General features: G+C 44.9%; 1 protein-coding gene across 3 annotated transcripts in view; it reads right to left on the bottom strand.

Annotated features, from left to right (window-relative positions):
• The window catches only part of agbl5 (ATP/GTP binding protein-like 5), a 19,045-nt gene extending 3,915 nt beyond the window's left edge, over positions 1-15,130 (bottom strand). Inside the window, exons 1-14 of one of the 3 annotated variants that reach the window (XM_031288094.2) lie at positions 14,991-15,130; positions 13,456-13,744; positions 12,099-12,270; positions 11,798-11,964; positions 10,863-11,040; positions 10,582-10,760; positions 9,237-9,768; positions 8,844-9,013; positions 8,331-8,466; positions 7,860-8,077; positions 7,537-7,739; positions 4,818-4,994; positions 1,593-1,735; positions 1,430-1,482 (exon numbers count right to left, since the gene is read on the bottom strand). In XM_031288094.2, coding sequence (XP_031143954.2) covers positions 1,430-1,482; positions 1,593-1,735; positions 4,818-4,994; positions 7,537-7,739; positions 7,860-8,077; positions 8,331-8,466; positions 8,844-9,013; positions 9,237-9,768; positions 10,582-10,760; positions 10,863-11,040; positions 11,798-11,964; positions 12,099-12,270; positions 13,456-13,670 — 2,543 coding nt within the window. In that variant the 5' untranslated portion in view covers positions 13,671-13,744; positions 14,991-15,130. Of the gene's footprint in view, positions 1-1,429; positions 1,483-1,592; positions 1,736-4,817; positions 4,995-7,536; positions 7,740-7,859; positions 8,078-8,330; positions 8,467-8,843; positions 9,014-9,236; positions 9,769-10,581; positions 10,761-10,862; positions 11,041-11,797; positions 11,965-12,098; positions 12,271-13,455; positions 13,750-14,990 lie in introns of all 3 variants that reach the window. The other 2 variants (XM_031288093.2, XM_035995038.1) reach the window with 2 other exon arrangements.

Raw genomic sequence — 15,130 nt, 5'->3', positions numbered from 1 at the left:
CAGGCGTAGGGAGGCGACCCTCTCGTCCACCGGGGTAAACTCCAACGTAGCGGCGCTCAGCCGGGGGCTTGTGAGTATCCCCACACCCGCCCGGCGCCTCACACCCTGGGCAACTCCGGAGAAGAAAAGAGTCCAACCCCTATCCAGGAGTATGGTTCCAGAACCGAGACTGTGCGTAGAGGTAAGCCCCACCAGATCCAACTGGTAGCGCTCCACCTCCCGCACAAGTTCCGGCTCCTTCCCCCACAGAGAGGTGATGTTCCACGTCCCCAGAGCCAGCGTCTGCTGCCCGGGTCTGGTCCGTCGAGGCCCCTGACCTTCACTGCCACCCATGTGGCAGCGCACCTGACCCCAGCGGTTCCTCCCACAGGTGGTGGGCCCAGGGGTTGGAGAGAGAGGTGCCACGTAGCTTTTTCGGGCTGTGCCCGGCCGGGCTCCGTGGCAAACCCAGCCACCAGGCGCTCGCTGACGGGCCCTCCATCTGGGCCTGGCTCCAGATGGGGGCCCCGGGCTTCCTCCGGGCAGGGTCACTCCATCTCTACCTCGTTTTTTCATAGGGTTTTTGAACCCTAGCTAGTAAGCTACCTAGCTTGCTAATTCCGCCATGCTTTCATGCTATACTAGATACAGAAAATTAGCCAAACAAAGTCGTCACTTATCTGGCGATAGCAATGTGCTTTCCTACGCTGTGACAAAAGTGTGTGGACGAAGCATTGAGTTGTTAAATTTTATTCATTGGCTCTCTACGCTTTGTTACACTCCACTGCTAGTATGGTCATTACTGCAAAACCTCACCTCAGTGAGTCCCCGAATTGCAGCAAATCAGTTTAAACATAAGTTTATACGGAAGTAAGTCCGCTACGATGGTAACAGTTCTTTGCAATGGCAATGGTACACATAAATATGGCCGCCGCTCTGACCATCCTGCTATGTTTATCTGAATGGGAATGTCCGTTCTACTCTCATTCTATTTCTATGGTTTCACCACTCATCGATATATCATGGCAGGAATGATATACAATGTTTCAGGGTGACAATGCAGATGTTGGGTGACGGTGGCTTGGAGGTAGAGTGCTCGGCTAGATCCCAGGCTCCTCCGGCCACATGTCAAAGTGTCCATGAGCAAGACACTGAACCCCAAGTTGCTCCCCGGTGCTGTATGTATAGCTGTCCACTGTTCCTAATATGTAGGATGGGTTCAAATGCAGTAATCCTATTTCACTACACTGTACTGTCAATTGTATGTGACGAACAAGAATAAAGTTTCGTTATGTGTAACCTTTTTAATCATCATTTTTGTCATCATTGTGCACCGTTTTTCATATAGATTTCATACCATTTGTGAATTCCAACCCTTTTTTGACTTGGCTTGAAATTGTTTCCTGTGAGATTTAAAAACTCCAAGATACATAGACAAGATTGGACTCACTTGCTAAATTTGATGGAGGAAAGGATGTGTTCAGGCCCCAAGGCTTTAGCAGTCTGTGACAGATGGAGACATTACAGTGAGACTTCATAAAACAAATGTATGTCATATGTAGGATCTATTGTAGAAAAAAAACTCTGGGAGTAAGCCTGCAAGGTCAGCTAACCTCTGTGCGGGCCTCTGCGGGGTGATGAGTGATTGTAAGAGTCCGGCATCCTCTCCTCACACGCCCAGGATGCATGGGGAAAGGAATTCTGGACCAACCCACTGAACTGGGTCCACCAGCCTGAAAGTCTGGGCAGCTGAGGCCTGTTAACCAGACGAAGGGACATAAATACAAGGAACAGGAACAAAAAGGAGAACCAGTGTGTGGCAGTAACACAGTGTTCAAAGATGGACACCATGTTCATGGTAAATAACAAAAAAAAAAAAAAAATTTGGAAATCGATCTACCGTGGATCCTTCTCTTTATCTCACATACAGTAAATCAGTGTTTTGACGAAGAGTCTCATCCAATCTAATAGGACAGAGCTTTGACTTCCAAGCAGTTTTGACCCGTTTGTGACACACACACACACACACACACACACACACACACACACACACACACACAGTAGAGGACCCACACACAGAAGTTGCTTCACAAAGGGATAGTTTTTATTCCAGAGGTTAAACAGAAAGGCGGTAAAGACAGCAGACATTCAAGAAGGTGATATTCTGTTACACAGACAAACACTTACTACCAACTGTAGTCTGGTATAGAAGGTTAGCACCACATTGAAGGAAACGGCACAATTCTCATAAGGAGTATAAAGCAGAAAGACCTGGTGAGAATGTGACTATGCATAAAGTGTTTCCACCTGAAGCTTTATTTGTGTGTGTGTATATATATATATATATATATATATATATATATATATACACACACACACACACACGCTTTAGGACTGAAACAACCGGGAAACAGGAAATTAAAGTTCACAGTGAGAAAGCAGAATAAAATTACAGTACCCTCTACATTTTTCAGGGCACTGATGTAAAGTGACAGCCCTCCCACTGCGTGGCATGCAGTGGGCAGAGGCTACATGAAAATCCTCGCTTTAGTGATATTACAGGAGCATTAAGTAAGACTTTTATATCCCCAGAGCACAAAACGACGATCAAATTTGTAGAAGTTTGAGTTTCACTCCTGGTAACCTCATAATTGGTTCTCTAAGAGCGGAGATTTCTCTTTCAGGCATATATTCTCTTTTTGGAAACATTTCCATCTATGTAAGAGAGGGCGATGCTGCACGACAATCACTGGCATCAGTTTTAGTTTGATATCTGCTCTAATTAGCTAGCTTTATCTTTTGTGAAAAGGTCAACAAAAGACCTTAATATGAATGAAAATCTACGACAAAGCAGATAAGGAGGCAGGATGGATCACCAACCAGATCCATTTGTTTTAAATGAGCAGAGCCTCCAAAACCTACTGCTTACAACAGACACCAGGGCAAGGCACATCATAACTACAATGTCACACAGCACTGGAACAGAATGGCTACAGCGAGTCAAGGCCAGATGTTCTGAAAGCTATTTGGATCCAACTGATTCGTGATCTGGTTTATCTGCTGCTCATGAAAACCTCTCCAGGTCTCGCACGCACTACCTCTGCATCTTCAGTGCATCTGAAATGGCTGGTCCTAAAACACAGACTATCATCAAGTACTTGGATGACGGCACACAAAACTGAATTTACAGACGAAAAACACAATAATTCCACAATTGATCTACGAGGCTTACATATAGACCAAGACAACAAGATATTTTCTCATCTCTGCTAACCACAAAATATATTAACTTTGACAATGGACAGCCTACTAAATACCTGCCAGGTTCAATTCAAACTAGGAAACACACATGTGCTTGAATAAATAATGATCAATGTTTTTTTTCACTAGTTTGGTGAAACATGTAACACCATTTTTTTTTTTTTTTTAACTGTTCACTTTATTCACACTAAAATCAATATGGGAATTGTATTAGAAAAAATTCTAAACAGAACTTCTCTTCTCGTCAAGCCAAACTGCTTGAACAGTGGACCAAACAAAGCGCTGTTATATCGTATTGCTTATTGGCAAACAGCTCCATAACGCAACCTTTTATTTATCTCAAAGAAACTCAGTTATGGTCCACATGAGGTTTCTGGCAGCAGGCTACGCTGTGAAGATCACAACGCCAAGACCAACACTGGACTGACACTGGAATGATACAGGTTTCATAACTATTAAAGAAATGAATCACAGACTTGCATACAAAACTAACCCTCACTAGAAATTAAATATAATCTACAGAATGCTCAATTCTACTTTGAACTGACTCCAAATATGACTATACGTGGATGGTGGGATTAGCCTCCGTCTTGCAATGTTTCACATATAAACATTACAGAGCGAAATACAAATACATTGGAAAAAAGAAACAAAAAAGGTAATAAGGTGCTTTGACAGATTTTACAGAATCAGAAAGCCACACTATGCTCAGTCTAATTCGGCAAAACCAAATTCTCAAAAATAAAACAAAACCAATAAATAATTAAAAATTCAAGCACAGCAGGGCTAAAGTAAAAGTATATCATTCATACTGTAGCTGATCCTGAACTGCTCCCATTTCAACAGTATGTGTGCAAAAAGTAAAGAAAAACGTTATTATGCTATTTCCCAAATATCAGCACAGTAACATGGTATTCTTTGTAGCTTATTACTTGTATACAGAATAAAAAGGAGACTTCATCAGTGTAATGTAATCCATTAGTATAATATTTCCAATATTAATGTATACTGTAGATATATCCTGTATATTATGTAAGTCCTAGGGGACTGTAAAACAAGCAGCAAAAACTATGCCAGAGGAGAGGACAGTGTAATAATAAGCAATGCTTGACTCATCGTTGGTAATTACACGAAAAAAAAAAAAAAAAAAACATTTTCAACACATTTTACTCACAATTGAGATTTGAGGATCGCTTGTGCCAGAAACATGCCATTACACAGATATGTGCAGATGGAAAAACAATCATATTTTAGTAGTGCTAGCACCAGTGATATTTTTTAGGTGCACACACACACACACACACACACACACACACACACACAGTGTCTTGACTTGTCTAGTACTGGTGCGATTTTCAAGAGCTAACACACACTCAATCCACCCACACACACACTATGCCCAAGCTCTCACAGGTTAGGTTACATTGAGTCCTGGGTGGGCCCATCTGGAGTATTGGTGGGCGGTTGCAGGCCCTGAAGGAGCAGGGGGCTGAGTTTGGAGAGCAGCCCGGTACGGGGCAGAGCCTGCAGGGATGGGAGCAAGGTGGAGAGGCTGGGGGACTGGAGGGAGTACAGACCTGTCATAGTGACGGAGGCTGGGAGGGGACAGGAGCCCGCTGCACACACAGAGGAAGACGAGGAGGACGAGGAGGAAGTGGGTGAGAGTGGGGGGCGGGCGGATGTGTGGCTGTTGCTGGGAGACCGTAGGATGGAGTGGTGGTGGGGGGGGCGTCTCTTCTCCTGAGGCTTAGGGTCTACAGAGAAGGAGACACACACACACACACACACACACACATGCCCCAGCTCAGAGACATGCAGGGATCGAGGATCAGACTAACACAAAGTGCCCTTCACATGAGCCACGTACTGAGACACACGTGATGTTTAGATGCTCTTGGTACGCCAAATGACGAGTTGTATGTCAGAATCTGTATGATGGAAAAATATGCAAGTGTGGGTAAAAAAAAAAAAAAAAAGTATGTTTCAGAATCTTTCTACCCAAGAAATCTATTTGGTCTTGGTGCCTTGGAACAGGGCTCATCCTGAGTAGAACTAATCTGTAAAGGTGAAAACATGCATGCACAGACAGCAGCAGCAAGAGTCATACCTGCAAACTCAGAAGGGCTGAAAAAGGTGACAGTTAGTGATAGTTTGCAGGTATGAAGAGTCATGCAGGGGTCATACTGATGTTCCAGGCCACAGACATCCAGGGCATTCATTTATTTGTTCATGTCTCTGAAATCCAGCTAACCCCAAACCTGGGACCAATTTCACCTCACCATCACAATAAACCTAGTTTATATTGACGACGGTTCATTTACGGGATAGTTCCGGTGCCGCCGGAAGTTCCGCCGGATGTCCCTCACTTTCTGCTCTCTTTGTTTACTTTAAACTCCGGTCGGATCGAGCAACATTAAGAGCTGTTACACACCAACCAGACGGCCGACCGTCGGCAGAAAAGGCAGTCGGACTGATCAGTCGGGTCCCCGAGGTCCAAAAAAATGCCTCAAAACACACTGAGGCGACGCCGACTTAGGGTTGGGCATCATTTGAATTTTAACGATTCTGATTCCAATTCCAATTCTTCCTTTCGATTCCGGTTCTTACCGATTCTCGATTCCGATTCTATGAGGGGTGGAGATGAAACGGATCATATGCGTATTTTCACAAATAAGAGGAAAGTTTTATTTTGATTCAATGGTGGTTTGCAGTTTTACCGGGCTTTTTCAATGTAAAATAAAGGCTGCAACACAACAAGAGCCTGGTCACTTCGGAAATTGGGAAGCGATGATCGGATTTGAAACCAAATCCTCTAAACGATTCCAAACGATTCCAATAAAGAAACAAATCTACTGGAATCGTAATTTTTTAAACGATTCCAAGTAGGAATCGGTTCTCGATGCCCAATCCTACGCCGACTTGAGCGTACGCTCTGCGCGTAATACGTCTCCATAGCAGCAGGCGGCGCTTCTCTGTATTGTTTCCCAGAAAATGAAAACCAGCAGCTGATAGGACGAACGCGCCACGTGGTTCTATTTTCTCCGGAAATTCACAGCCAGACTGTCATGGCGGCTTGTTCAGAATACGATCTCATATTGTACTAAAATAGTTCACCGAAACGTGTTTCTGAAAACATTTTAAGCGAGAAATAGGCCATGCAGTTGCTGAATCTGTCTTCATTTCAGATTGACAAAGGTCAGTTTAAAAGATTTTCGTCAGATTTTGAGAGGCTCATCCGCTCGCCATTTCCGGGTGAGTCCCGACTGCCCTTTCTCCGATTGAACATGTCGGGTCGGCCAAAATGAAGGCCGACAGCTCCTCCAACGGACGACGGCACAGGACACACCGAACAGACTCGAGTCACCGACTTCGCTGTGTGTCAGCGCCTTAACCGGAACCTCCGAGCAATGTTACATGCTGAAAATGGCAAGTTTTAAAGAAAATGTGGATCATGCAACAAGGCAGGCAGGCCTGCTTGGTTCATTCTGGGAATGACTGCAAAGATTTACAAAGAATATGTTTACGGCATTTACTCTCTAACTGGGACGTTTTGGGACCGATTGGCGGGGATTAGCTATGGACGAAGTACACGCGGTGATACACTGGTAAGAGCAAATTAAGTTTAATCATGTATCCAGCTAATTTTTATAGCTCACGTTACTGTATTGTTTGAACAGTTGACGTCATTTATTATTGTATGTGGCGTTTCCTTTTGTGGGCTGCAAATGTTCCACCAAACAAGTTCCTTCCCAAGACCATTTTGCAACCGCCCAAGACAATTGTGATTGGTTTAAAGAAATGCAAACAACCCCTGACCGTTTTTTCTCCTATCCAGTGTATGCTCCTGTTGCCAGACCTTCCACCACAGCGCTGTGGAGATAGGTCTGGCAATGCGAGACTACAATAAACCTGAAGCCAACCGTCACACAGGCACTGACAAAGTAGCCTTTCTTATTTATTTATTTTTTCAATTATTTTTTGGGCTTTTCACCTTTAATTGACAGGACAGTTAGGTGAGAAAGGGGGGAGAGAGAGAGAGGGGGGAAGACATGCAGGAAATCGTCACAGGTCGGATTCGAACCCTGGACCTCTGCGTCGAGGCATAAACCTCTCAGTATATGTGCGCCTGCTCTACCCACTGATCCAACCCGGCCACACAGTAGCCTTTCTTAACAACTTCAACAGCAGAAAGAGAGGACTGTAGCAAGAAAGAGAGAAACAAGATGACAAATGATGTGACGTGATAGAAAATGCCAGCCAGCAACACAGAAGCAGATGGCAGAGAGATCAACTTACCCCTGACTGGCCCGAGCGTCTTGTTGCCTCCACGTCCGCTGCCGTGCGTGCTGTTGTGCTGTGTGTGAGTTCGGGGTGGGGGGCAGCCAAAAGTAAAGCTCGGGGAGCTGTGCATCTTTGGGGAGGGAGTCTGGCTGCTGCTACTGTGGCTGTTGCAGCGAATGCGACTGAGGGTGTTCTCCGACGCCGAGCCAGACAGACAGCTGCTCGGAAAATCGAGACAAGCACAGAAACCCATGACCCAAATGTTACGTGTGACAAAGAAACTATGGGAACTGAAGCGCGTAGTCTTTTTTGGTTTAATAAAAGCGATGTAAACTCACTTGTTGAAGCTCTTTGGCGGTGACGCCTTGCTGCCATTGTGGTGTATTCTTGTTGGAGGCTGAGCGTGGATATGTGTGTTCAGGCCTTTGGTGTTGCGGACGTGCTTGAGGATCCAAGCTCGAAGGTTCATCAGGCAGCTGTGCTCCGACAGCACCAGCCGTGGCCAGGGGTTACACTCTGCCATATCCAGGGCTGAGATAGCCACGGCACGCCCCACCTGATGCACAACATCCACTGGTTTACTTCTCAAGGTATGGTTTTGCATGCAGTTATCACATATCAAAAACATGAATGTGCAGCTATTGTGGAATTATCAGTTTGATGGCAAGGAAATCAATAGCTTAAGATGCAATGTGTTGAAAAGTTATTCATTCACATACTCCCAAAAACCTGCAATCCTCAATCAAAGAATCACATTCCCCTCTGAATGAGAAGGAATACTTGTACAGAAACCACTCTTGTTTTCCCACCTGTTCAAATATTTCTGGAGTGTATTTTGGAGGGAATGATGGAGGTGGAGGGGGGGTTGCCCGTCCGTTGTCATGACAAGCAGGTGGAATGGTGTTCATGGTTTTTCCTGTGTTGTAGTTGCACTCCAAAGTGTAGCTGATGGGGACCCAATAACAGAAACTTGTAAAAATATACATTTAAAGCTTGAACACAAATCAGGTAATTTACAGTGAAGGTAATGACTGAGAAAGAACTGTTACAGCAGTTGTTTTCTGCAAGTTCAATTTTAGACCCTTGTAAACTGCATTTTGACAGAGTTAAGCATGATTAAAAGCACCATGAAAGATTTTTGATTAACAGTGGGATTATCACTGTTCTCTACGTTCCAGAAAGGCTTACTCTGACTCTCAGAGATAAAAAAAAAAAACTGTTTAAAAAAAATAGATTATTTTTTTAAAGCTGCGTATGTGCTTTTTGAGCGGACAGCCATACACATCAACTGTTGGGTTTCGGTGAATTCATTGAAATCTGACCTGTGAAGCAGCCCTATGGCCTTGTGAATGGCCACCCGCCCGCTGCCTTCTTTAGACTGACCATCTCTCTTGTCTCGTGCATACATGTTTTTCTCAGAGAAGTTACAGCCCAGGAAATCAAAGTGGGCAGAGTTCACCGCGATCAGCCTTGGATACAGCATGTTCTCGACCTGCAGAGAGAGAGTGCACAGTGCACAGGAGCTTAGATGTATAAAGTATAGTACCGCGTGTGCTGTGGCTGCCGTATGGGGATAAACAAATATGTCAAGGACATGATTCAAAACAACTCAGTAAAATAAAAGAAACTAATTGCTAAAAAAAACGAACTGAATATTTCTGGCATTTTTACAAAAACACTGCAAAGGGAGGCTGAGTATATTTCATAATTTGTACCTGCTGGCTCTCGTCAGAAAGGTTATTTCCGTACATGAAGCATCCCCGTTTAGAGGCGTGGCCATGTAAGTCCACATAATATGCCACACCCCCATCCTGGGGTGGAATTGCTTCCTGTTCCTCCACCTGTGGTACTGTTACCTCTACAGCAACAGGAGCTACAGTCTCCGGGGAGCTTGATGAGCTGTTCTGGTCCCCCCTCCCCATCTCTGTGGTGACCCAGGCGTTTTCCTCCATCACCATGGGAACTTCTGGCAGCGCGGGATTTGCATCCTTCTCGGCATTCCGTTGGTTCAAGTTGACTTCAAGGGCAGTGAAGGGAGGGGACTGATGCTGATTGGCGGGTTTGATGCTAAGTGGCGGGGTCTGCGGGTGTGGGGGGCTGTTACAGTGAATGCTGGACTGTGGATTGTGCAGGCGGTTGTGTGTGTGGTGGTAGAGCAAAAGTGTTTTGGCTGCATAGATGGAAGGGTGCAGCTCAGGGCTGGGGTTCAGGTATTGTCTGTTCAAGTTCACACCCCTGGAATCAGTCCTGCAAACAAGAGACAGGTTACTGAAAACACTGTAAACACTGTTTACTGATACCCTTAATACATCATTGTCTGAGACACAGTGCTCCAGGATTGAATTGCATCTGCTGAAAGGGTCTGCATCTGCTGAAAGGGTCAACACGTGACATCCGACCTGGCTCTTCTAACATTTGCCTGGCCAGCAGTGTGTTTACATGCAAGACATCCTGTCCTCTAACACACACCACACCACACCACACCCACACCCACACACACACACACACACACACACACACACACACACACACACACACACACACACACACACACACACACACACACAAACTATATCACTGTGGTTAAATTATTAGTACGTAATCCTTCCAAAATAAAGTCAGGCGTTACTACAGTGCATGTAAGCGCAATCAATGATTTCCTTTGTAACCTGATTGTGTTACTGGCACAAGAAAAAAAGAAACACTGCCAACCAAACACCTGTTAACTGCTGAAAATTGTAACTGCACTGTAACTTAACTGCAGCCCTGCTACAGGCTGAGCCATATGATGAGAGAGAGCAAACTAGCTTTGTGACAACAATGGTGGATCCGTGCAGCATGACAATACATGACGTCACATTCCCAAGCCCTATTGACAGAACCTTTCAAAAACACATTAATGGAGAAACAGAAATAGAAAATTCTTACATATAATGTAAAGTGCATATATCAATGCAAAACCATGTGACACAAAGACAAAATATAACAAACCACACCATCAACGACACTGACGTTGTTGGTGTGAGGATGGTGCATGTTGACTACGTGTGCAATTCTTACCTGTAGTGCCCACGAACGACCCCGTCTGGGTTGAGCATGGGAATGAGCTTGAACACAAATATTTTTCGAAGCACGTGAGCACGAGGGTCATCTCTTCTTAGGATAAAGTTGAGGAAACCGTTGAACACAAAGGATGAGGGGGTCTCCCCGGGGTGCACTCGGCTGCTGAGAAAAAACACCTGCGAACACACGCAGCCACACGAGGGCCCACGGTCGGCTTCACTGTTTTGACATTACGAAAGAGAATACTGATTGTGTGTTTATGTACGACTGAGCGATACCCTTTTGCTGGAGAAGCGGTGTGGTCTTGGAGTGTTGGCGTCGGGAAACAGCTTAGGCAGACGGGGTTCTCTCTCATCTTGCATCCCGTTGCAGTTGGTCACAGTGATCAGGTCCACCCTATTGCCATCTAGAGAGTGGCACAGCAACTCCCTATGATAATACACACTGTCTGGTTCACTGACAGTGAGAGGATGGAAATTGGTGGGAGAGAAAGTAAGAAGTTAAATTAGAAGGGCAGTAATAATAATTAAAAAAAAAAAGCCAAAAGTTTCAAACTACATGTATTGTGTCTGTTTTAAAGCTGTTACACACCAACCAGACGGCCGACCGTCGGCAGAAAAGGCAGTCGGACTGATCAGTCGGGTCCCCGAGGTCCAAAAAAACACCTCAAAACACACTGAGGCGACGCCGACTTGAGCGTACGCTCTGCACGTGCGCGAACGTAATACGTCTCCATAGCAGCAGGCGGCGCTTCTCTGTATTGTTTCCCAGAAAATGAAAACCGGCAGCTGATTTCTCCGGAAATTCACAGCCAGACTGTCATGGCGGCTTGTTCAGAATACAATCTCATATTGTACTAAAATAGTTCACCGAAACGTGTTTCTGAAAACATTTTAAGCGAGAAATAGGCCATGCAGTTGCTGAATCTGTCTTCATTTCAGATCGACAAAGGTCAGTTCAAAAGATTTTCGTCGGATTTTGAGAGGCTCATCCGCTCGCCATTTCATTTTCAGGGTGAGTCGCGACTGCCCTGTCTCCGACTGAACATGTCGGGTCGGCCAAAATGAATGCCGACAGCTCCTCCAACAGACGACGGCACAGAACACACCAAACAGACTCGAGTCACCGACCTCGCCAGACTGTCCGACGGCCGATAACCGGGTTGGTGTGTCAGCACCTTTAGAGGCATCTCTGTGTGTGTGTTGTGCTTTACCTGCTCGGACTGAGTTGAGCAGCATTGGGGTAGCTCTTGTCAAACTGCTGCAGCATCTCCTGGCACTCACTATAAGAGAACGGGAAGCAGAAGGAGAAGTAGGTGGTCGCTCCTCTCGCCTCCAACAGCCGGTGAGTGAATGAGAGGATGAACTGGTTATCTACATTCTGCAACACAACAGAAGACAGAGACATATTATGTAAGATAATAATAGCTGTCAGAAGCCAGACTGACAGCACTCTGCCTCGCTGGCTCCTGATGCCCACATCCTCTCCCTGACAGCCACAGGATGTCTAAATACCTCACATGTGGGTCTGTCCCGGATCCTTTCCCATCGGTTCTTGCCAGGTAAGGTGCGTACGAGAGGAGCCATGCCCTGGCTGTAGAGCTTCCTCTGGTTGTTCATGTTCATCACATTGATTTTCAGTATCTTCCCAGGTGCGACTCCCCTCACGCTGAAGTAAAACCATGATCTGAAACACAAAAGCATGATTTTGGATGCTGGGAGTAATGTAACCTAAGTCCCTTTCACACAGCCTGTTCAAGACAGAGTTGTTGCACCTTTAAGCCAGCAGCAGAGGTAGTCACAGAGCCGTAACAGAGCCGAACCAACATCTTTGTGAAAGGGACAGCCGGCATGGCGGGACTACGTTATATGCCCATGTAATATGCCCAAGTCAACCCACAGGCAGGTCAAAAAGTGACAAAGCAGCGTTCCGAGTAGCCAAAGTTATTAATAACTTACAGAAACAAAGGCTTGCGGCCGTCTCTGTCCTTCTCTCTACCGACAATTATGCTGTTCGCAGGCCGGGTTCACGTGGCTGATGATCGGTGCGGATCAGCTTACACAAACTAGACAACGACACTGTTGTGTTACTAGCCTGACAAGCCAGACCCACATCAAGATGTTGGGTCTGGGAACTCACCATTGGCAGGGCTCAATCCGAGGGGCGGGATAAACAGTTGTCTTTCAAATTCCCTCTGCACACAATAGGATAGCGCTACAACCAACCAGAGCAACGAAGAAAGTATCCGGTCGGCAAATCTCCAAACGCATCTTCCTTTTTTAAGAATGACTTCAGTGCCGTTCTTTGTTCTTTTCTCAAAGAAAAACTTAACTCCAAGTCTTCCAGAGTCGCGGCCAAAGCCGATTCGAAAGACCGCTGTTCCCAGCAGCAGCAGCCATCTTCTTTGTTTTAAGTAGCAGGGAATTCACGCAGAACCGTCATAACTCTGTCGTCACTATGTTAAGCCCGCCCACTGACTCTATACACGATGTGATTGGCCCGGCTGGAGTTTGGCTTTTCCAGCTTGCAAGCCAACGGAGAGTTGCTAGACGACCCTGGCTGCAAATTACATTTGCTGCCAATAGGGTGTGTCTAGATTTCTAGGCTATTGTGTTACAGTATGCTATGTGAAATTACACACTGGGGCGGCATTATGCTGCTTTTGCTTGGTTCTGTGTGAATAAACAAAGCTGACATAACAGCCAAACCTTCATTGCGGCGCTTTTTGGAATCTCTGTGTGGCTCTAGTGTAAGGGTTGTGTGCAGAAAGTAAACACATTTATCTACAAAGAGGCATTGCTAATGCCTTTTGCTGTCCTCTCGTGTGAATAACATAAAATACTTGCTACATAAGCAGAATTTTTTTTGTACCTGTTTCCGTTCTCATGTTCTGTGCCACCGCAGTCTGGCTGCGTCCACACATTGAACTCATAATCAGGGGTAATGTTTGGCCCTGAGAGGGCACTCCCACCAGGAGCTATATCGGTAGGAGGGCTGGAGCTGCCCTTCTCCACCTTCTCCACACGTGCCAAGTTGCCGGAGTCAAACTTGGAGCTGAAGACAATATTACCAAAGCGAGCCTCCATGGTTCTGGACTCTGGCCTCTCACTTTTTCTCCCCGCTAGTTCTTTGTGAAGTGCCAGTCAGAGGTCTGACATAGACAGCCTGGAATTAAATCAGACAAACGCAATTAAATTTACAATAAGAAAAAAAAATATAAGGAAAGAAAAAGATGTGCTTCTAGTGGAACTTCCAGTAAAATAACGAAAATACAAACAGCCCCTCAGTCTTGTATGCGTATGGTGCAGCCTTGTATTGCAATGACAGTTTTTTGCCCTCCAAAATTGGTGTCATTATTCATTTTGTCACTGTTTTGTCACACCCAAACAGCATGCATGTTGCTGGATCATGACATGACCAGGACACTGCATGACTGACCATATTGTAAATATCTTAAAAAGGGACTGTGACTAGTAAAAAGTCAAATGTCATTTCTACTCTAGTTTTGAGTAGCCATACTGCCAGTTCTAGATATTTGAAATTGCATGTTGTGGTAGTAGCCTATCACACATTTGGGAGTAATATCTTTGTTTTAGATATCCAAAAAAAGATAGTTTTGGTAACTCTTAACACTAATTAGGAAATATATATTTGACTGAAAATAACAACGAAGGTAACGTTACATGGAATTCATATATTTCAGATCAAAACTGAATTAAAGATATTTAAATTAAACTAAGGGCAAAACAGGCTGTATCCGTTTTGCTGGTTAATATGTAATTAGAGATATCATTTAGATGGAAATGAAATCTTGCTTAAATGCATAACAGCGACAACCTGAGGTCGCTAACGAAAATACAACCATAGCCAAAGTGTATACAACATTTTCTACAGTTACAACGCAGTGTACCACTGGCGCAGATTCATTGTTGCATGCTTATCATTTATGACAACATGTCTGCACCTCTGTCCTGCAGGATAAAACAATGGCTGCTGTTTGATTTCAGTGCCAGAGAGCAATAACAACAACAGCTGACCGAGATCTAGCACGCAATAAGGGGGTGTGAAGTAACGTTAACAGCTAGAAGCTTTACAGTCGGTTCACAAGATGCTTTCGTTAAACACTATTTAAATCAGCAAATGCTAGCTTGTATTTACTACTATGCTAGTCTTAGTGGCCATTGTCATAACGTTACCGTTACCGTTAATGTTACACACAGCTAATAACGCTAGCATACGTTTCCAAGCTACTGAGGCTAACTTAGCTAACGTTACCGAACTAACGTTAGCAGTCGTTGCTCGAAACGACAGTATTTTTAGCAAATAGAAGTTTTTCCATCGTTACACTGTTAATACATTGTAGCTGCACCAATGTTTTTAGGTGACAAAATTAATTTTCAGTCTTACAAGGCTATTGTCGTTCGATGTCCATTTTTGTTGTCATCGTCCTTCTTAACCCTCAATTCATTGCTCTGGATGCTGCGTTCAGGTTTCTCTGTAGAAATGACCGCTGCCTGGAATTTCAATGTCGTTTCGCTTTTTTTTA

This window comes from Sander lucioperca, chromosome 19 (assembly GCF_008315115.2).
Source record: "Sander lucioperca isolate FBNREF2018 chromosome 19, SLUC_FBN_1.2, whole genome shotgun sequence".
NCBI classification, from domain to species: Eukaryota; Metazoa; Chordata; class Actinopteri; order Perciformes; family Percidae; genus Sander; species Sander lucioperca.
Note: the sequence above shows the minus strand (reverse complement) of the source record. Positions and strands in the feature narration are given on the sequence as shown.